Raw genomic sequence first — 21,981 nt, 5'->3', positions numbered from 1 at the left:
TAGATTTTGCAAAACGGTTGCTAGGGTACTCTGTTTGGTTGCTAGGGAGTTGCTTTGCAGCTACCAGTGATAGATAGATAGATAGATAGATTAGTTTGATATATAGATTCATAGATAGATAGATAGATAGATAGATAGATGAGTTTGAATGAGTTAGATAGATAGATAGATTAAGTTTGATAGATAGATATATAGATAGCTAGATAGATAGATAGATTTAGTTTGATAGATAGATAGATAGATTTAGTTTGATAGATAGATAGATAGATAGATAGACAGATAGATAGATGATAGATAGATAGATAGATAGATAGATAGATAGATAGATAGATAGATAGATAGATAGATAGATAGATAGATAGATAGATTTAGATAGATAGATAGATAGATAGATAGATAGATAGATAGATAGATAGATAGATAGATAGATAGATAGATAGATAGATAGATAGATAGATAGATAGATAGATAGATAGATAGATAGATAGATAGATAGATAGATAGATAGATAGATAGATAGATAGATAGATAGAATGAGTTTGAATGAGTTTGAATGAGTTTAAATGAGTTTAAATGAGTTTAAATGGCTTAGAAATAGGAATGGCAGTTAAATTGAGTCTGTGCGTTTGAATTTGAATTTTGACAGTTGGACGGAATGTTCAGATCAGCCAAGGCAGTTCAATGGAAGTCAATGGGAGTTTTTTCCAGGTTTAATCAGCATTTTTAGGAAAACCGTAAGTCGGATCAGTCTGAAAAGATATAGCACACTAAGTCAGAACAGTTTGAAGGTCTAGTCCGAGTTTGGAGTTTGTGGAGTTAAAGCTCTAGGAGGAGTTAGTCTTGGAAATTCAAGTAAGAATAATAATAATAATAATAATAATAATAATAATAATAATAACTAGAATGTACATTTCCTGAAGAAAATGTGAATGGTGCTTGCAGTGGCAAAATTTGGCACCGGTTGCTAGGGTGTTCCTAGGCAGTTTCTAAGGTGTTCTGAGCGGTTGCTAGGGTATTGCTAGGCAGTTGCTAGGGTGTTCTGGGTGGTTGCTAGGATGTTGCTAGGCAGTTGCTAAGGTGTTCTAAGCGGTTGCTATGGTAACCGGGGTGGTTGCTAGGGTGTTGCTAGGCAGTTGCTAAGGTACTTGGGGTGGTTGCTAAGGTGTTGCTAGGTGGTTGCTAGGGTGTTCTAGGTGGTTGCTATGGTAACCATGGTGGTTGCTAGGGTGTTGCTAAGGTACTTGGAGTGGTTGCTAAGGTGTTGCTGGGCGGTTGCTAGGGTGTTCTGGGTGGTTGCTAGGCGGTTGCTATGGTAACCTGGGTGGTTGCTAAGGTGTTGCTAGGCAGTTGCTAAGGTACCTGGGGTGGTCACTATGGTGTTGCTAGGCGGTTGCTAGGGTGTTCTGGATGGTTGCTAGGCGGTTGCTATGGTAACCTGGGTGGTTGCTAAGGTGTTGCTAGGCAGTTGCTAAGGTACCTGGGGTGGTCACTATGGTGTTGCTAGGCGGTTGCTAGGGTGTTCTGGGTGGTTGCTAGGCGGTTGCTATGGTAACCTGGGTGGTTGCTAAGGTGATGCTAGGCAGTTGCTAAGGTACTTTGAGTGGTTGCTAAGGTGTTGCTAGGCGGTTGCTAAGGTGTTCTGGGTGGTTGCTAGGCGGTTGCTATGGTAACCTGAGTGGTTGCTAGGGTGTTGCTAGGCAGTTGCTAAGGTACTTGGAGTGGTTGCTAAGGTGTTGCTAGGCGGTTGCCAAGGTGTTCTGGGTGGTTGCTAGGCGGTTGCTATGGTAACCTGGGTGGTTGCTAGGGTGTTGGTAGGCAGTTGCGAAGGTTCCTGGAGTGGTCACTACGGTGTTGCTAGGTGGTTGCTAGGGTGTTCTGGCCCGTTGCTAGGCGGTTGCTATGGTAACCAGGGTGGTTGCTATGGTGTTACTAGGTGGTTGTTAGTTGTCACAGATAGTTACTATGGAGTTTCTATAGAGTTCCTGGCGTGTTCTCAGCCCACTTTAGCACTTAGCTAATCACTATTAGCATGTAGCTATTCACTGCTAGCATGTGTAGCATGTTGGAAGTCCAGTTTGCTAGCATGAGTCAAAAGAGCCAACCGCCATGTATCTATGATGCTCTGATGCAGAGATATAGATCTTGTTAAACGGTTGCTAGGGTACTCTGTTTGGTTGCTAGGGAGTGGCTTGGCAGCTACCAATGATGATACTCCAAAGGCTGCTTGACAATATAAACCAACACCCATGTCTTTACGATGTTCTGATGCAGAGATATATATCTTGCAAAACGGTTGCTAAGGTACTCTGTTTGGTTGCTAGGGAGTGGCTTGGCAGCTGCCAGTGATGATACACCAAAGGATGCTTGCCAGTAGGAATGATATAAACCAACCCCCATGCTTCTATGATATTCAGATTTGAAGATATCCCTCTATGCTTTGGGTTGCTAGGGTGCTCTAAATGGTTGCTAGGGCGTGGCTATGATGTCTTTAAGGTGATTCGTGATTGGCTGTTTGCTGCCCTGAGTCAAATGAGCCCACCTTCATTTTTCTACGACACTTCTATCCAAAGATATTTGATATTTTTCAATGGAAGTCTATGGAGCTTGTTGCTATGGTGCTCTATATGGTTGCTAGGGCGTGGCTTGATAGCTTCACATTGATCCTGAGAGCCTGATTGGTTGCCTGAGTGAAATGAGCCCGCCCCCTTGTCTCTATGTCACTGTGATCAATAGTGAGTGAGTGAGAGAAAGGGTTCTAAGGGCCTGCGTGTGTGAGTGTGTGTGAGAAAGTGACAGTTGAAATTCAAATTTCTGAACATTCCGCCATTGAAAGTCAATGGGACTTTTTTGGCCGCTTTTTCGCCCCCTGTGCGAACATCGTTGGTCCGATCGCTTATAAAAGTCATAGCACACCTCTCCTCAATGAGCCGGTCGATTTGACACCTCATTCATGGGTCTAGGACAAACGCTGCGGGAGGAGTAGCGCGCAGAAATAAAAGTGGAAGAAAATGAGTGTCTGTGTCTGAGAGAGAAAGGCTTCTAAGGGCCTGCGTGTGTGAGTGTGTGTGAGAAAGTGACAGTTGAGAGAGACGGAATGTTCGTGAATTTGAAATTTTTTCAATGTAAGTCAATGGGACTTTTTTGGCCGCTTTTTCGTCCGCTGTGCGAACATCGTTGGTCCGATCGCTTATAAAAGTCATAGCACACCTCTCCTCAATGAGCCGGTCGATTTGACACCTCATTCATGGGTCTATGACAAAAACTGCGGGAGGAGTAGCGCGCAGAAATTCTGTCCAGAAGAAGAAGAAGTAGAACTAGAATGTACATTTCCTGAAGAAAATGTGAATGGTGCTTGCAGTGGCAAAATCGCCACTCGGTTGCTAGGCGGTTGCTAGGGTGTTCTGGGTGGTTGCTAGGCGGTTGCTATGGTAACCTGGGTGGTTGCTAGGGTGTTGCTAGGCAGTTGCTAAGGTACTTGGGGTGGTTGCTAAGGTGTTGCTAAACGGTTGCTAGGGTGTTCTGGGTGGTTGCTAGGCGATTGCTATGGTAACCTGGGTGGTTGCTAAGGTGTTGATAGGCGGTTGCTAGGGTGTTCTGGGCGGTTGCTAGGCGGTTGCTATGGTAACCTGGGTGGTTGCTAGGGTGTCCTGGGTGGTTGCTAGGCGGTTGCTATGGTAACCTGGGTGGTTGCTAGGCGGTTGCTAAGGTACTTGGGGTGGTTGCTAAGGTGTTGCTAGGCGGTTGCTAGGATGTTCTGGGTGGTTGCTAGGCGGTTGCTATGGTAACCAGGGTGGTTGCTAGGGTGTTGCTAGGCAGTTGCTAAGGTACTTGGGGTGGTTGCTAAGGCGTTGCTAGGCGGTTGCTATGGTGTTCTGGGTGGTTGCTATGCGGTTGCTATGGTAACCAGGGTGGTTGCTAGGGTGTTGCTAGGCAGTTGCTAAGGTACTTGGGGTGGTTGCTAAGGTGTTGCTAGGCGGTTGCTAGGGTGTTCTGGGTGGTTGCTAGGCGGTTGCTAAGGTGTTCTGGGTGGTTGCTAGGTGGTTGCTAGGCGGTTGCTATGGTAACCAGGGTGGTTGCTAGGCAGTTGCTAAGGTACTTGGGGTGGTTGCTAAGGTGTTGCTAGGCGGTTGCTAGGGTGTTCTGGGTGGTTGCTAGGCGGTTGCTATGGTAACCTGGGTGGTTGCTAAGGTGTTGCTAGGCAGTTGTTAAGGTACCTGGAGTGGTCACTATGGTGTTGCTAGGCGGTTGCTAGGGTGTTCTGGGCGGTTGCTATGGTAACATGGGTGGTTGCTGGGTGGATGCTATGGTGTTACTAGGTGGTTGGTAGTTGGCACAGATAGTTACTATGGAGTTTCTATAGAGTTCTTAGCATGTTCTCATCCCACTTTAGCACTTAGCTAATCACTATTAGCATGTAGCTATTAACTGCTAGCATGTGTAGCATGTTGCAAGTACAGTTTGCTAGCATGAGTCAAAAAAGCCAACCCCCATGTCTCTACGATGTTCTGATGCAAAGATATAGGCATCGCTAAATGGTTGCTAGGGTACTCTGTTTGGTTGCTAGGGAGTGGCTTGGCAGTTGCCAATGATGATACTCCAAAGGCTGATTGACAACATAAACCAACCCCCATGTCTTTATGATGTTCTGATGCAGAGATATGGATCTTGAAAAACGGTTGCTAGGGTAATCTGGTTGGTTGCTAGGGAGTGGCCTGGCAGCTACCAATGATGATACTCCAAAGGCTGCTTGACAATATAAACCAACCGCCATGTCTCTATGATGCTCTGATGCAGAGATATAGATCTTGCTAAACGGTTGCTAGGGTACTCTGTTTGGTTGCTAAGGAGTGGCTTGGCAGCTACCAATGATGATACTCCAAAGGCTGCTTGACAATATAAACCAACCCCCATGTCTTTACGATGTTCTGATGCAGAGATATACATCTTGAAAAACGGTTGCTAGGGTACTCTGTTTGGTTGCTAGGAAGTGGCTTGGCAGCTGCCAATGATGATACACCAAAGGCTGCTTGCCAGTATGAATGATTTAAACCAACCCCCATGCTTGCATGATATTCAGATTTGAAGATATCCCTCTTTCCTTTGTGTTGCTAGGGTGCTCTTAATGGTTGCTAGGGCGTGGCTAGGAGGTCTTGAAGGTGATTCGTGATTGGCCGTTTGCTGCCCCGAGTCAAATGAGCTCACCCTCATGTTTCTATGACACTTCTATCCAAAGATATTCCTTTGATCTTTTTCAATGGAAGTCTATGGAACTTGTTGCTATGGTGCTCTATATGGTTGCTAGGGCGTGGCTTGATAGCTTCACAATGATCCTGGGAGACTGATTGGTCACCTGAGTGAAATGAGCCCACCCCCTTGTCTCTATGTCATTGTGATCCAGAGTTATGTTCAATACAAAATCCCTATGTAATTTCCCATAGTAGGAAAAACACAGTACTTCCTGGTTCATGGGCACGGCTTCACCATAGTATGTCTATGGGGCAAATTTGGGCAGCTCTTGCGCCCCAGGGGTACAACTTACACCCCATTTTGAGGTATGGTCTGAGAGAGCCTGTCAGCCTCTTCAAACGTGGTAACTCACATGTTTCTACGAAATTCTCGTTAGGAGCTATGACTCGTCAAAGTTCATCGCAATGTTAAGTCTATGGGATTTTTCGCCCGATTTTTCGCCCGCCGGACGAACATCGTACACCCGATCGCTTATAAAAGTCATAGCACACCACTCCTCAATAGGCCGGTCGATTTGACACCTCATTCGTGGGTCTATGACAAAAACTGCGGGACGAGTTACGCGCAGACGAAAGTGTCCAGAAGAAGAAGAATAATAATAAGTATGCAGAAGATTAAGAATGGAGCTTTGCCTTTGGCAAGCACCATTAATAAGTATGCGGAAGAATAAGAATGGAGCTTTGCCTTTGGCAAGCACCATTAATAAGTTTAAATAGGATTACAGTAAGTTGGCTTTTTCAAGCCAACTTAATAATAATAAGCTTAAGACGTAGATCAATAAGTTGGCTTTTTCAAGCCAACTTAATAATAATAAGCTTAAGACGTAGATCAATCAACTAGATGAGTAAAGTTTGTAGACAAACTTTAAGTTGGCTTGAAAAAGCCTAGCCAGAATGTTTGGCGTAGTTTTGAAATCTTGAAGTTTGAAGCTTTTCAGTTGGAAATAGTTTAAGTTTTAGTTTAGTAGTTTAAAAGCTAGATAATGTGTGAAGTAATTGTGTATAGACAGATGTGTGTGTGTGTGTGTGTGTGTGTGTGTGTGTGTGTGTGTGTGTGTGTGTGTGTGTGTGTGTGTGTGTGTGTGTGTGTGTGTGTGCGTGTGTGTGTGTTCTTGTTTTTCTATCCTGGTGAGGACTTCAACCTGAATACACACAGACTCATGGGGACTCGTGTCACCGTGGGGACCTAAAATGAGGTCCCCACGGGCAAAGCCCCACAGGCCCCTCCTAAACAGTGTTTGGATACGCCCCATGCGTTTTTTTCAAAGTCCTCATAAGGACGGTTTTCAAGACAACAATTTGTGTGACTGTGTGTCTATGCGACCCTGGTGGTCACACTGAATATTGCAGTCCCCACGAGTAACATTGTTCCGGAAAAGTGCGTCACTTTTTCCACACTCTCTAGCGCCAAGTATTGGTCAATAATAAAACGAAAATTTTATTATATATGTATTCAATATATTATTATACTATTTACTTATAATTTTATATTACTTTATAAAATAAACAGAAATAAGTCAATTTTACTGTTGATGCACCTGGATGAAAATTCTGGATACACTGAGCCACAAACAGAAAATTAATTTTGACTAAGCAAATTCTTTGTTGTATTACATCATAAGGCATCAAATGATTAGAATATAATAGATCAGATAACAGTGATGCCCTTTATGTAATTTATTGTGTATCTATCTATGTTCAAATAATGATTATTGATGACAATAGGAAAGAAATCAAAAAGAGGTTACCAGGTCTTTCAGTCTCTCTTATGCATGGACTGATGTTTGGGAGGGGAATCTACATCAATTAATTCTCCATTTAGGTTAAAAATACTTTAATCTGATTTTCTTAATGGTAATATATTATTATTATTATTATTACTATTCTATTATTATTATTATTATTATTATTATTATTATTCAATTATAATATTATTAAATCATGATCAGTAAATGATAATACAGTTTTTTTCCCTGTGCTCTCTCAGAGCATTAAAAGTGAACTGCTAACACACTATTTTAATGTAAATGTTTCAGAACTTTATTATTTCGTAAATGCTAACTGCTAAGCTAACAGAGCTGCACATTATACCCTCAGCCCATATCTCAGAGTTTATCAGTGTCTTCCAATACTCCATGGGCTAGTAGTGATGCCACCAGATAACAGAGAGTGAGCGATACTGCTTTAGCATGACCTAATGGAGAGTGCTGATTGTACATATACACTACATCTCTCTTTATGATGCTAAAGGATGTGAACAGTACAGAGTGAGAGATAAACAGATAAACATCTCCTGGTCCAGTATCAAGATGTTAGTGCTGCTAGTGAAGTAGAGGGCTGATGGTTGGTTGCTAATGCCCCGTCATTGCTCATGCAAGCATGTGATAGCGTATGCCCTCCAGTTCACAGTCACACAAGGAGCAGCTAAAGGCCATAGTGGAGGACTGGTCATCACAGGAGGGAAGCTTTAACACTAATAGTCCTGTTAGCAGAACATTTCATAGAGACAGCATCAGTAGCTCTCTCAGCAGATACTAGGGACATGATGGGCTTCTGCTCTGAATCTAGCTGCACAATGATTTCTGTGATTCCAAATGCTGAGTGACCATAGGGGCCAAATCAAGATGAACAATATTTCATAATCAGTGTGGTCTAATGTATGCATGTAAGTACAGTACATATACAAATGTAAAACTCTTACCTCTGTTTTATTTCTAAGTTAAGCATTATTGTATGTAGTTTCAAATAATTTTGGGAGGATCTAAACCAGTGGCCAAGCCAGAAGGGTTTCTCAGTGTGGAAAAACAGCACCATCATTTGTTGTATTATAGTTTTACCATTTATTAAATCATGTTATAGTATTTGTAAACTGAACTGACAATTATCTGATGTAGTTTGCAAAGACAGTCTATTTTTTCCATTCTCCTCTACCATCCCAACTGCTATCTAGGTGAGTGTATTTTTATTTACATTTATTGATTCAAAAATACAGACTTAACCCAATCCCTACCCCTAAACCTAACCCTACCCATAATTTATTCCTAAAATCAGAGGGAAATGATAGCTGATTAACAAGGGTGTGGAAGCTCCTAACCCTGATTGTAAGCCTAAAACTGACATTTCCTGAAAAGTTATTTCTCAATTCTGATTGGTTGAATTGAATGCTGTTCCTGGATCAACAACGATGTTGGTTCCAGGAACATGTTGTACTTGGTGAAATCACGCTCACCTCAAAGTGATAAAGGAATTCATGTAATTTGACAGATGTGGAAAAATGATAGCCCACATAGACTCGCTGTGTGAAGAGTTTTGAAAAAGTGACCTAAGTATTGAGAAATGTGTACTAGCGATTGTAAAAAGTGTAATATAGACAATTTCTAAGGACATCAACAAGAACAACAGCTCTGACCCACTTTCTGTTTTACACCCTTAAATTCAGTCCCTTCTAAGAATCTTTTTGATAAGATATTCGTGAAAGTAATTTAATGTTAGCTACAACTCAAGCTGCTTCTAGTGTTGTGTTGAAATAGTTTGAAACAAGCAGGTTCATGGATCTATGACACCTCAGTCTAGAACTGCTCTATATGTCAGAGTTCTGTCACTTCTGTTCTAGTGTATTCTTGGTTTTGTGACAGAGCTCTGACACTCCCGTATTCCCTGTCCTTGTTCTTGTGTTTATGTTTGGTGTGAGCACATGGCTTGTCTTGTGTTTCTTTGTGCCATGTGCTCACCTGTCTATTGTCTTGACCCTGCCTATCTTGTTACCTGATTATTGGTTTATTTGCCCCACCTGTCCTCCCTTGTTACCTGCCTTGTTTGCTCTCCTATTTATTCTCCTTGTGTTTGCAGTCCTGTGCTGGATCGTTGTCTCTTTTTCCTTCATGTGTCTAGTCAAGTTCAAGTCAGTCAAGTTTAAATTCTGGTCTGTTTTCCCCCTCGGGGTAGTTTTGTTTTATTTTTTTTTATTGAATAAAGCCCTTCCTTTTCCTGCATTTGAGTCGTCGCTCCTTTCACCACCACAATCCCTGACACTATAGTCACTTAGTTCAAATGCAAGAAACCATCTGAGAACAAGGCCTCATCCCGTTTTGTCTCACTGAAGGCAAGCCTCACTTGTTTCAATCCTATTTTAGTTATTTTATCTTGTCTCAGAGGGTAAAATAATATCAGGTTTGATAACTACAAGGGCTAGTAATAGTTACTTTTTTATGAATATCATAAAAAGTGAGTTCTAAATTGGATCCATTTATGTGTTGTTTTTAAATGTAAAATTTAATAGGCTATAAATGTATTTTTATATCTACGTTATGTCATTTTTTACTTGGAAAAAATCTCTCATTAAATCTCACTTTGAGCAGAAATTGCATTTATTTTGTGAGAGCAAATCTGCTAATTCACCGATTTGCAAAGAAAACAGAAATCTCAGAAACACAAAAAGGAAAGTCGGGTAAAAAATAAAAATATATCTCCCGCGCATTATTATTAGTAGGCTAGTAGTCGTAATGAGCGCGCGTCACACACAAGCGGAGATGTGACGTCCCCACCGCGACTATCCCCTCCCCCACCCTACCGATCACACCTGCGGCGATGACGAGATGCTCGAGACACGGCGAGGACGACACGACATGGACGAGGGGAAGGTGAGTTTATGCATGGATCTCGATGTAATATTGTGATGTTTATGTAACTTAGTATTGTTTAGACATTTAGTAACAAAGTCACGTCATTTTATTTCTATACATTAGCGCTTTTCACAATCAGCATAAACTTTATGCAGCTTTGCAGAAAGTGAAGATTAATCATTAATGTAACAAAATGACAATAATGTTTTAACAATAATACATTAATTAGTGCTGTAGATTCTTATAAGTTTTAAAAACATGTTTTAAGGCCACACTTAGAATCGCATGGTTAACGTGCGTTTTAGCTTTAATCCACGTATAATCTTCATTTACTTTAAAATGTTGTTGTCTTAATGCTATTTCTGAAGGACATATTTTCACCAAAATTTTGATATTATTTTTAGCAATATGTTTAGTTGATGTTCGGTAACATTAATGTAACATAGTCGGGAGTTGCAGTTGATTAGCGGCCTGCACGTGAAGAGCCATGTGGGGGGTGTGATCCAGGCTGGATTCATCACTTTTCCCCACAAAAAAACATGAATATGATGTTTAAAATATACAAGAGATTTTTCAACTTCTGTAATGCAGTTTTCTAGACTAGAAAATGCCATTTTCTGTCAAATTATGAAAATATCTAGCCTTCTTTCACAATGTTAAATACTTTAATATATTGACGATTTATACTATTGCAGCTTAAAATACAGTGTAATGTGATGTTAGATTGTGATGTTTGACTGACTGTCACACTTGTGCTTGCAGGAAGGTGAAACTAGTTTCAAATCATCTATGGATGAAAGCTCTGGATGCACAGGTGAGCTCATGAATTGTAGTGTGTCAAATATTACTACAAATAATTCTTCAAGCTTAGAATTAATTATAGAATTAGCTTTATGAGCCAGAGTAACCCAGGTTTATAAGAACACAACCTTGAAATAAAAGAAATACCCAACATAGCCCTCCATACTCTCCTGCAACAGCCCTCCTCCGTGCCAAGTTCATGGATGTGCGTGACATACACTTTCAATCTGACATCTTTTGTTTATAGGTAAATCATTTTGTTAATAAAAATTGTCCTTGTTCTTCCAAGCCTTTCAGTGGGGATAAGCGGGTGTTTGTTGTCAACTGTTCAGAAGATGTGAAATAAAGTGCGCACATCTGTATTAAACTTTTTGAGCGGTACGGATTCTTATTCCCGTGCCCCTGGGAGTACGGTCCCACAGATGGGATCTAGAACGTTCAGTGACGTCACATAACTGCCAAATTCAAACTGCTTTCACTCGGTGGCTGGCGCTGAGCCAGAGAGAGACGTGCACTGCTCTTGTCATATTATCACAACTATGCAGTATTATTAACCACGTAATGCATATTTTAGGTTTCAGACATTTAAATACACAAATACTAGTTAAAAGTTTGAAAAATACACGCATATTAGTGATGGGCATTCCGGCTCTTTTTTGTGAGCCGGCTCGTTTGACTCAGCTCACTGAAAAGAGCCGGCTCTTTAAATAATAAATGTTTTAACTATGTCTTGGACTATGATAGGTGTGAAAACAATTTGTGAAATTGTGAGACATTGCGAGTATGATTTCATTTAATAATTTAATTAGAACTGTTTTCACACCTATCATAGTCAAAATCATAGTTTATTATTTAAAGAGCCGGCTCACGAAACGAGCCGGCTCTTCAAACGAGCCGGCTCACGAAAGAGCCGGAATGCCCATCACTAGTGTGTGCGCCTAGGCTTATATAATTATATTTTTTTGTGTTATTCTTTGAATTATTAGTCTATTGTTTTAAATAAAATTTAAATCATTCATTACATAATGATTGAATTTCTATAGGCTTTGTTTTTAAAAATAGAGTCGGCTCTTCAGATATGTGAGCCGGCTCCCGACGTTCACGTAAAAGAGCCGGCTCTTAGAGCCGGCTCGTTCGCGAACGACCCATCACTAACGCATATGTCTATGAAAGCAACAATAATAATCCATTCAAATTTAATTTGCAGATGTTTTTTATTAATATCTGATACACATAAAGTTCACTCTATTCTTCATCCAGTTCACCCACCACTTATTACTTGTATTTCGGGAGAAATTGATGAATTCACGCGCTGTAAATGCGACTGACAGGACTCTGAACTGGAGCGCGAACAAACATGGCGGCGCCCATCTCACATTACAGATCAAGATCATTTAGAAAGGTTTTTAAATGACAAAACACACTCATTTACACATATTTGTGAATCGGAATATCAGGTTGTTCATGACATGGTATGTAAGTTTGTGAATATTTTAAATGAAAAAAGGAAAAACTAAATAAAAGCGATCCATCTGTCATACAGCGTTATTGTAGACGCGGTGTGTCACGTGACAAGCCTGACGCATTGCCATGGAAACAGTAAGGGGAACGTTCTAAAATAACGGTCGTCTTAAAAAAAAACCTCACTCTGGGGGACCGCTAGAATATTCACCACTGAAAAGGTTAAAACGTCCCTCACACAGCTCCAGGGGGTGAATAAAGGCCTCCTGTAGCGAATCCATGTGTTTTTGTAAGATAAATATCCAGATTTCAAACGTAATAAACATTTTTTTTTCTCACATCTGTTGATTTTGGGAATGGCGAAGACGTATGCGTCGCGCCCGCGCCTCTGGGAAATGTAGCAAAGGAAAAAGAGTCTCCTCTTCACTTATATCGAAATTCTCCAACATTTTTCTTTACAAATCCTTGTTTTGTGCTTCTAATTCATGACCAGGGTTTTGTTTTCTTCTCTCTCAATTTTTAATATAAGGACAATTTTTAATATAAGTCCGATTGGATTATTCTGAAAGAGGTAAGTCACATACACCTAGGATACTTCAAGGGTGAGTAGAAGATGGACGGATTTTCAGTATCAGTAGCGGACTCTTGTGTGAAAGCACAGTCCGTGGTGCTTCCCCTCACACAAGAGTCACCTAAGAGGGGAATTACCCCATTTCAAAAATGAAATTCAGTCCCTAAATAAATATCTAAAAATCCTGATTGGAGTATATATATATATATATATATATATATATATATATATATATATATATATATATATATATATATATATATATATATATATATAGATTAGTTAGTTTATCATTAGTTATAAATGATAAAAAGAAGCCTTTAAAAAGATCGGTATCAGTGATCGGTATTCGCAGATACTGCATTCTGTGATCGGCCTCAAAAATCCTGATCGGAGCACCCCTATTAAAGAAAAGAGATCATCTGTAGAAAGTAAGGCAACTAGTTAATTATATCTGCTGCCTTTAGTGAAAATGTACATTTTAAAAACCAATTTAATATGTGTGCTTTTTTGTTAAATATTTGAAATGCTTTCAAATGACAGAATATTTGGAATGGTAGCATTAAACAGTATAAAAGGGCTAGACATATGATTGTTATTGTGAAAAATACCTTTCTGAAATATTAGTTTTATTTCCTTATGCATTCATTGTTGGTGAAAATTAACATCTAATGGCTTCTCTAAAGTTCAAAATAAAATTGGACAATTGTCCCTTAACTAAGTACTTTTAACAGTAACTGGACACAGATATTATTAATTAACTGTAAGAATGTGTAAAGTCTATTGGTTAGTGTTTTGGATTTGTTATTCCATACTGAGATTTCTCTTGGGGTTTAAGCCTAGAACTAGTAGGAGGAAACAAAATGGAAAAATATTTTACTAAAGTTTGAACAGCCTCAAGTTGGCATTGTTCTTTGTGAACCTAACCAACATTTTTCTCTTCTGTGAATTCCATTACATGGATGATGCGACAGATGGTCCTGAAAAGAAGACAAAGGTAGGCAGCCACTAGTGATTCACAGGTCTGGGTTTTTCAACACCTAAACTCTCCCAAGCCTTTACAAAAGCCAGTCTGCACCAGCAAGCATGCACAAGTTTGTGTCAGTCAACCACCTGAACCATGCCAGTCAAACACAGTTGACATTACTAATTTGACTCTTAAAGGTGGTACAGAGGATGTTTTCGTCGACTGAGTTTTTGAAATGAGCGCATGTGGAAGAACAATCCCCCTCCTTCACAGCTCATTTCAAGTGAACGCCTCCCAAAACTCGTGCACGAGTGTTTGTTTACCACCGGCATTCGCTGTGTTATTAAGCCGGGCACACATTTTACGACTAGCTAAAACATTCTGACTGTGCTCAACATACAGCGATTGTTTCCTGCTCCTGAAGCAGATTTATATACTTTCACATGGAATTTGAACACCGACTGTAATCACAGACTGAAAGCAACTGGCTCTGACTGGACGCATTTGAGTGCGATCAGTCATAAGTATCAATTTACATTCATAATCGGCCTTACAATCGTTAAGTGTGTGCGCGACCTAAAGCTGTGGATTCATTATGTCGGACTCACCGCAGGTGACTCATAATCTGCAGTTGTTACTCCTGTCTCCTGACAAAAACATTGCATGCAGCGCCTGTGGAGTGTGGAAAGTTACTAGAGCGTGCAGCCGCGCGTCTCTCACAAGGAACGTCATGGCAGTGATTGACAAGCCAGAGGGCCAATCGTTCATGCGATGATCGCGTAAACGATTGGCTGATGTTTTTAAGGCCCTACCTCGTGCACAGATGATGTATATTAATATTATTACTTTCAGTGCACCTAATAAATAGTCTTTTATCACTTAGTAAAGACAGTTTCACATAATATTGCAAAAATGTATAAAACAAAACATCCTCTTTACCACCTTTAACGAGTTGTTTAGTGGAATATAGGGAATCTCCTGTGGCTCACCTCTGTATCTGCTGTCAACAATAAGTCCTTATTTAAAGGTTCAGTTCTGAAGGTAGCATAAATGGCAAAAGAAAAGCTTCCAAAAAACTTTCAAACTTATTTTTGTCTTGTAGGTTCAGAGCCATCACTTGAGTCGGCTCCAGAAACTTAGAGAGCATCACAAATCATGTGAAGAGCGATACATGAAGGCGTACACAAAAACTTTAAATGATGAAGGGGAAAAGACTTTACATCTATATCAGAGCATGAAAAGAAGGGTTAGTTGTATTAAGTCTTTTGTATGGCTTCATTTGCTAGGTCAGTCTTATGTTTGTTAAAACGTGAATTTTGAGTTATTTGAGTTACTTTTGAGTTATCAAAACATCAAACTTCTTGCTTTCAGTTAGCAGGTGTCTCTAGTCAGCGGTTAGCTTACAGTAGAGGGCCTGTGTTAGATTCAGACATAGTAGGCACCCTAGACGGTGAGCCATGGGACGCCCAAAATAAAGCTTTAATAGGCTGCCTGGTGATTTTTACTCTTTTACTTGTTCTGATTAAAAAAAAAATGTTGGAGTTCTGGTAACAGTCTGTTTTCAAGAATGTTGACAGATCATTTTTGGTTAACATTGTATGAACTGACTATGTCAGACAGTCCAGTTTTTAGCACAGCTAAAACAGCTTTCTAAGCTAAAATGAATTGCAATTAAAAATGTGAATTTGAGTGTATTTTTCTGATCATTTTTCAGAAAGTACATCAGTGCTCCGATGATAGTGATGGTACCGTGACCCTTGACCCTACTCCAGACACGGACACGAGTGTACCTGAGCTCAGAAGAACTGACAGTGTAGTCGTAAGTTTATTTGAATATCTTAACATATTTATATGAAAAGTGTCCCTTTTTCCTGCACATATGACAAATCACATAAAAGTGTTTTTTAATTCCAATATTTAAAAAAACAACTGAGATTAAAGTAATTGTTGTACCGCAATCCATTTTCAGACGTGCCAACCTTGGGCAAAATTTGAGTATCAAATTATTTAATCAAATATCAAAAATTAGCTGATTAATTTTTTTAATTGGCATTCAGAGCATAATGATTAGTTAGTCTTTTCTTCTGCTGTTTAGTACTATCGGCTACCTGAAGGTACATTACAGCTGGCCAAGATAGGTAAAATTCTTATGGCCATGGAACGAGGACAGCTATCTGAATTCAAAGGAAGGAATCTCGATGAGATCCAGATTGATCCACAAGGTAAAACAAGCCTGAGTAAATAACCAAGTAAACTCATTTACACATTTTCTTCCATAGTTTTTTTTTTTAAATTAATTTCTTTGGCAGATGCCAATGAAAAAATAAAGCTGATTGAAAAATCTCAAATACCATGTTACAATTAGGGCTTGACGATATGGCCAAAATTTATATCACAATATAATTCTTAATTTCGGTCGATACGATATAATTCCGATATCGATATGAACTATATAATAGCCTCAGAAAAACTGCCAAGAACGGCCACAACGGATGTTGTACCTACAAACGTCTGAAAAATGAATTTGCCAAATCTATGAAATCTCTTCCTATAAAACTATATAATATTTTAGAAATAAAAACAGTACAAATAAATTTATGTTCAGCTTTTATTTGTATTTAGCCTTCATACAAACATAAAAATAAACATAAGACTCACTCACTTTAGTAATATTAATATCTTTAACATTAAACTATAACGTAGGCTGATTTTATTATTCTTAAAGGGTCAGGAAACCCCAAAAAACCTTTTTTGAGATGTAAACAGATATGTATAGGCTGCACATAATTGAAAACACTAAAGGTGAAAAGTGAAAATGAAAAATAGTTATTTTTGCATTTTCAGAGCGATTCTGTCTTCCTGTTTGAAACGTAATCGTGTACTTTCGGCCCAAGTATGGGCATGGTCGAACATGCTGACGTAGACCGTTTTGAGCGAATCTCGACATATATATTCATGACATAAAGCTCATTTAATCCAATCACTGCGCTATAGTATGCATAAGATTATAATTGCGGTATTATGCATGAGGAAGCATCACTTCTCTCGGGAGTGGATTGTTTTGCTGTAATCTACCAGCACAAGTGGAAAATATGTTTGCATGAGATTGCATTACAGTGGAGAATTCAAATGTCACAAAAATGCGCCTCATTCACCTCTGCCTGCTCTAGCTGCGTTCAGACATGCGAGCCGCAGGCTGTTTCCCTCAGTACAGCAGCACGTGTGTTTGTATTTTGCTCGCGATGCGGTCAGAACTGGAGTTTGAATACGAAGACATGAAAAATATACAGGTGGAGCGTGCATATGTTCGGTTTTACGTGACACATAGCTCATACAGAATAAAGTATCCGTGTTTAAAGGTTTTATTTCACACATTCTCCTGCACCAAACATTAACCAGCGCGGTGTAGTTATGCACACATATTTTCATCAAGTTGTGGAAGCTTGTTCCGTCGCATTTGCATCAGGTGTACTCATTTTGTAAAACTTGCCGCGTTTGATCTTAGTGTACAACTGTTGAGCACTGGCTGGTGGCTGCATGTCTCTGTGGTGTACATCATCACGCAAATAGCCAATCGCGTTCTGCTCTTTCTAACGGCTGCGCCTGAGAAATGCTGTAATGTATATATCGAAATACCGGAAATGTTTAAAAATCATATCACCGTTATCGAAAAAAAATTATATCGCGATATATATTGATATTGAATTATTGTCCAGCCCTAGTTACAATCAGCAGGAACACCACTGTTAGTCATAGACATTTATTGAATGTAGCTGTTTAAAAAATATTTAGTTTGTTTCCTAATTATTTAGTTTGTGTGCTGTCTGTGTTTTCTAGAAAGAGTACTGATGGACAGTGATCATTCAGACTCTGAGAACAAGAAAGGAATTACTGAAAATGATGCTTCAGATTCACCTTCAAATTCAGCAGGTATGTAGTCTGTCTTCTTTGCTTAGCAGGCAATAATGACCAGTAGTGGTTAAATGGATCGTTGTTGATCCGTGATCCGTTCGGATCAAGCCCCACGGTTCAGGACGCATGTGATTCACGGATCATTTGCAAGTTTCACCACAATAGAGTGAACAGGTTATAATTTGAACGTTTGTCTTGCTATTTCACACATTAAATAGATATAAAACCATTCCAGCGCTAGAAGAGGCAAAAGAGGATTTAATTTGGTATCGCACGCAGCGCTGTTATCGGTACGCACAGAAGCGCATACAAGGCTCGTGCGCACAAAGAGCGAGAGAGAGGCGCGTTCCAGATAGCTCTTAAACTCTAAATTAATTTCTCTTTTGCGTCCTCAGTGCACTTGGATGGTCACATTCACGCATTATGTCAGTCAAAATACCCCTATCGGCATGTATTCTCGAAAACGCATTCGGTTATGTCTTAATTGAACGAGGTGAGAAAGAATTCGGAATCGGATGTGTATCTATCGGATGTGCGCGTGCATGAGGTCTTACTCTTAAAGTGACAGCAACCTATAAATACCTGCTGTTGTCTATAATGTAAATCAAACAACAAAACACAGCTTTAACAAAGATTAATCTATATTAAATTTATACAGTGAACAGTTTCATTTTATATTTAATTATTACATTTCTGTACACGAAAATTAATACTACAGTTAGACCTTATATTTTATTTGTAACTTTGTTGTATTTATCTATGCTTGTAATTGGTGTAGAGTATTTGTTCTTTTTACAGTCTGTTCACTTGCCTTTAATAATGTATTAGTTAGGCTTATAGTTTCTGCTGTGGTATCAGAGTAGTTAAAGTGGGCGAAGTAATAAATGCAAAGTTAAGTTACCACCAACCCCTAATTATTATTATTATTATTATTTTTTTTTTTTTTTGCTGATCCGAAAAATGAAACGATCCGTGACTTCATAACCGTGATGTGATCCGAACCGTGAGTTTTGTGATCCGTTGAACCACTAATGACCAGTGACTACTTGAATTAAAAACAAAAGAGCTGTTTATTGTAGTTTTGTGCAGTGTTATACAAGGGCCGTGCGTCATTCACTATTCTCCTCCTTCCAGCATGCTCTCAGTCTTGCAAAGCATTATGGGCAACATATTCTGAAAGTGTACAGGACAATAAAGATTGTTTAAACTGTTACTGCTGACATTATTGGAGAACACTCTCACTATTACTAATATAATTTAATTCACAACAGTCTGAAAGGGAACGATGGGAAAGCTAGAAAAGGCTAAATATTACTGGAAGAAAAAAAATGAGTGTGCTTGCTGATATTTAGGAGTTGTTATTGAATAATCATTTATGTGTCCAGACAAATCAAAGAAGTCCACTGCTGGAGTTGGACAACACAAAAATCAACAACCTCCAAAAGGTAATACGATTTAAATGAAAAAGGATTAAGAAAACTTCTGATATTGTTGTACTTGTAAAGAGAGTGCATTCCATGCAGTGCTTTTATGATTTGCATGCCTTCTATTATTTTTATATCCTATACATGCTATATTATATTTTTATATCCTGAGAAGAGAAGGAAGTGAAAAGATCTTTTTTGTTGTTGTTTCACCTGTTAATCTTTGTTAAATACATGTGACACAATTACTGGTAACCATTTAGTCAGTATTCTATGCTTTTACTGAATATGGCATATATTGAAAGTCTTCTCAGTTGTGCTCATTTGTTTATAACAGGCAAGAATGATAAAAAACTGCAGTTGAATGACAAGGACTTGGAGGGACCACACACAACAGAGAGTAAGCTGTTTTTCAGTGTCTTATGAAATAGGTCACACTTTCCATTTTTCTGTGAAAGTTCCGTCATTTCAATAGAAATCTGCACAAAAAAAAAAAAAAAACATTTTGATGATAACAGAATTCCCTTGATTTTCATGTGGAGGTGAAATTTGGAGAAGTTTGACATGACCATATAGAAAGTGTGTATTTTTCAGTGATCTGTATTGATGGAGCTTTTTTTTACAGAAGCATGGCAGTTCCAAAATGGATAAATGGATATCGATTTTTATTTTAGTGGTTTCTTCCTAGACAGTTCTGTCCAATACAACATGGTATTTTGCAGCTTAATATTCACAGACACTAGTCCATATCGCATTTTGATTTAAACAGAATCAGAAAGAGCTTTATTGCCAAGTATGCTTGCGCATACAAGGAATTTGTTTTAGTGATGCCGGCCAGATGGCAAAAGCACAAAGATGGGGTAACTTGGATGTGAGGGATCCAGAGTGATTTTCTGAGCCCTTTTCCTCGCTCTGGATGTATACAGTTCTTGAATGGTGGGCAGGGGAGCACCAATAATCCTTTCAGCAGTCCGAACCATTCTCTGTAGTCTTCTGATGTCTGATTTTGTAGCTGAACCAAACCAGGCAGTTATTGGAGTGCACAGGACAGACTCAATGACGGCTGAGTAGAACTGTTAATTTTTACTTGATTAGCAAAAACCTATTTCAGACCTGTATCTAAAATGTTTAGCTACTGAAGGCTTAAACATGAAAAGAAAGGGAAGGGTTCTCCAGAACAAAGTTCACTTCACTAATTTCTCATGCAGTAATTTATGATTAAGATTTATGAAATATTTTGTCATTTTTGACTTGGTCAATTTTTGTCTCAGGTCCAGCACATATCTTAGATATTGACTGAATTACCAGAATTTTTGTTTCCCATTGTTAGTAGGTGACCATGAATGTAAACGTGCCAGAATTTACAAATTTTCAACCATGCTAACTGGATTTTAGCAAAAATGTGTTGAGATGTTTTGAGTCGATCACAATTACTAATTACTCTTATTTTATTCAGGATCTTCACAAAACTCATGGAGAAAGTGGTCTACAGAGGAGATTGAGGCTGTGGAGAAGACTCTGATGGACTGCATCAGGTCAGGAAAGGTTCCTGGGAAAGCTCAGTGTATGGAGTGCATTGAAAGCTCCCCAGCAGCACTTCAAGGGAGAAGTTGGGAAGGGGTGAAATTTTATGTTAAGAATCGTATTGATTCCTTAAAGCAAAAAATGTAACACAAAAGGTGAAAGGGCCATTATCTAGATGTCTTTCCCACTATGTTTTTGAAGGCAACAAGTTCATGTTGGTTTCTTAAAGCAAAAAATGTAAAAGCAAAGGTGGAAGGGCCTTTACCTAGATGTTTTTTCCTGTTTATTGAAGGCAACATGTTCAAAATGTGTTTGCTTGCAAAACAAATTTCACTATGTTAATAGAGCTTTCAAGTTAACACACTGACAAGTTAAATAAGTGTTTAAGAGAATGAAGAAGTCAGTTTTGTGTTGATTCACAAAGACAGTGTTAATATGAACAATTGCTGAAATTGCACATTTTTATTTATATGCAGCCTGTTGCATATTGTGCAAGTAGTATTGAATATTGAATAAAAGAAGTGATGCATTTGATCTATTCCTCTACTCCTGAGTTTTGTGTACTGTTACAAGCCTAATATTTATAGAAATATATAGCAGTATGAATGGCAGGCATGTGGTGTTTTAATTCAGAGTGGATTCCAGTACGCACAGGTCATTATTATTTAGACCATGATACCCATGGTGTCAATGATCCATGAACATTTCTTGCTTGTCATACAACATAACTTGTCTTAGTTGTTATTTGGACCTTTTCAGATTCTCAAAACTGAAGAAAATTAGATGTGTTAAACAGGAAGTGAGGTAAGGCTAGTTTTCACTGTTTACATCCCCAGAAATGGTCTATTCAGTAAAAATATAAATACAGACAGAATTTATCCCTTTTAAACAACTCTTTAATGATTGTCCAAACTTAAACTTTGTTGTTAATCTTATAATGGCTTATAATTCTTATAAAATAGATCATCTATAGATAATTCATAGTAGTGACACCCGATGGTGGTTTGTGGTAAGACACAATAGCGACGTCCCCACCAGAATAGAAAAACCTGACAAAAATGAAGCTTTTTAAACTTAAGATTTTTTGATAATAAATATTATTTTTTTGGATCAAAAATTCCTCCTGACACCTCTGATTTAAAATTATGGCTTTATTGTATTTAGAAATTGCTGTCCCCACATGTAACCTCCTAGTCATGAGTCCCCGCAATGTAGCAAAAACAAGTATGTGTGTGTGTGAGTGAGTGAGTGAGTGTGTGTGTGTCCGTGTGTGTGTGTGAGTGTGTGTGTGTGTGTATGTGTGTGTGTGTGTGTGTGTGTGTGTGTGTGTGTGTGTGTGTGTGTGTGTGTGTGTGTGTGTGTGTGTGTGTGTGTGTGTGTGTGTGTGTGTGAGTGAGTGAGTGAGTGAGTGAGTGAGTGAGTGAGTGAGTGAGTGAGTGAGTGAGTGAGTGAG

At 39.0% G+C, this 21,981-nt stretch overlaps 1 protein-coding gene across 2 annotated transcripts; it reads left to right on the top strand.

Annotated features, from left to right (window-relative positions):
- Window positions 1-9,772: 9,772 nt before the first annotated feature.
- Window positions 9,773-21,066, top strand: LOC125261114. Of its 2 annotated transcripts, XM_048179702.1 has the most exons (10): window positions 9,773-9,886; window positions 10,631-10,682; window positions 13,676-13,698; window positions 14,771-14,914; window positions 15,383-15,487; window positions 15,764-15,890; window positions 17,506-17,598; window positions 18,966-19,025; window positions 19,342-19,404; window positions 20,461-21,066. In XM_048179702.1, the coding sequence occupies exons 1-10, from the start codon at window positions 9,842-9,844 to the stop codon at window positions 20,673-20,675; spliced, it is 927 nt and encodes a 308-aa protein (XP_048035659.1). In that variant the 5' UTR covers window positions 9,773-9,841; the 3' UTR covers window positions 20,676-21,066. The 2 variants fall into 2 exon arrangements, with proteins under 2 accessions (XP_048035659.1, XP_048035660.1); XM_048179703.1 differs by lacking the exon at window positions 14,771-14,914 and having other exon boundaries at window positions 9,774-9,886.
- The last annotated feature ends 915 nt before the right edge of the window (window positions 21,067-21,981 follow it).

This window comes from Megalobrama amblycephala, unplaced genomic scaffold (assembly GCF_018812025.1).
Source record: "Megalobrama amblycephala isolate DHTTF-2021 unplaced genomic scaffold, ASM1881202v1 scaffold306, whole genome shotgun sequence".
NCBI classification, from domain to species: Eukaryota; Metazoa; Chordata; class Actinopteri; order Cypriniformes; family Xenocyprididae; genus Megalobrama; species Megalobrama amblycephala.
Note: the sequence above shows the minus strand (reverse complement) of the source record. Positions and strands in the feature narration are given on the sequence as shown.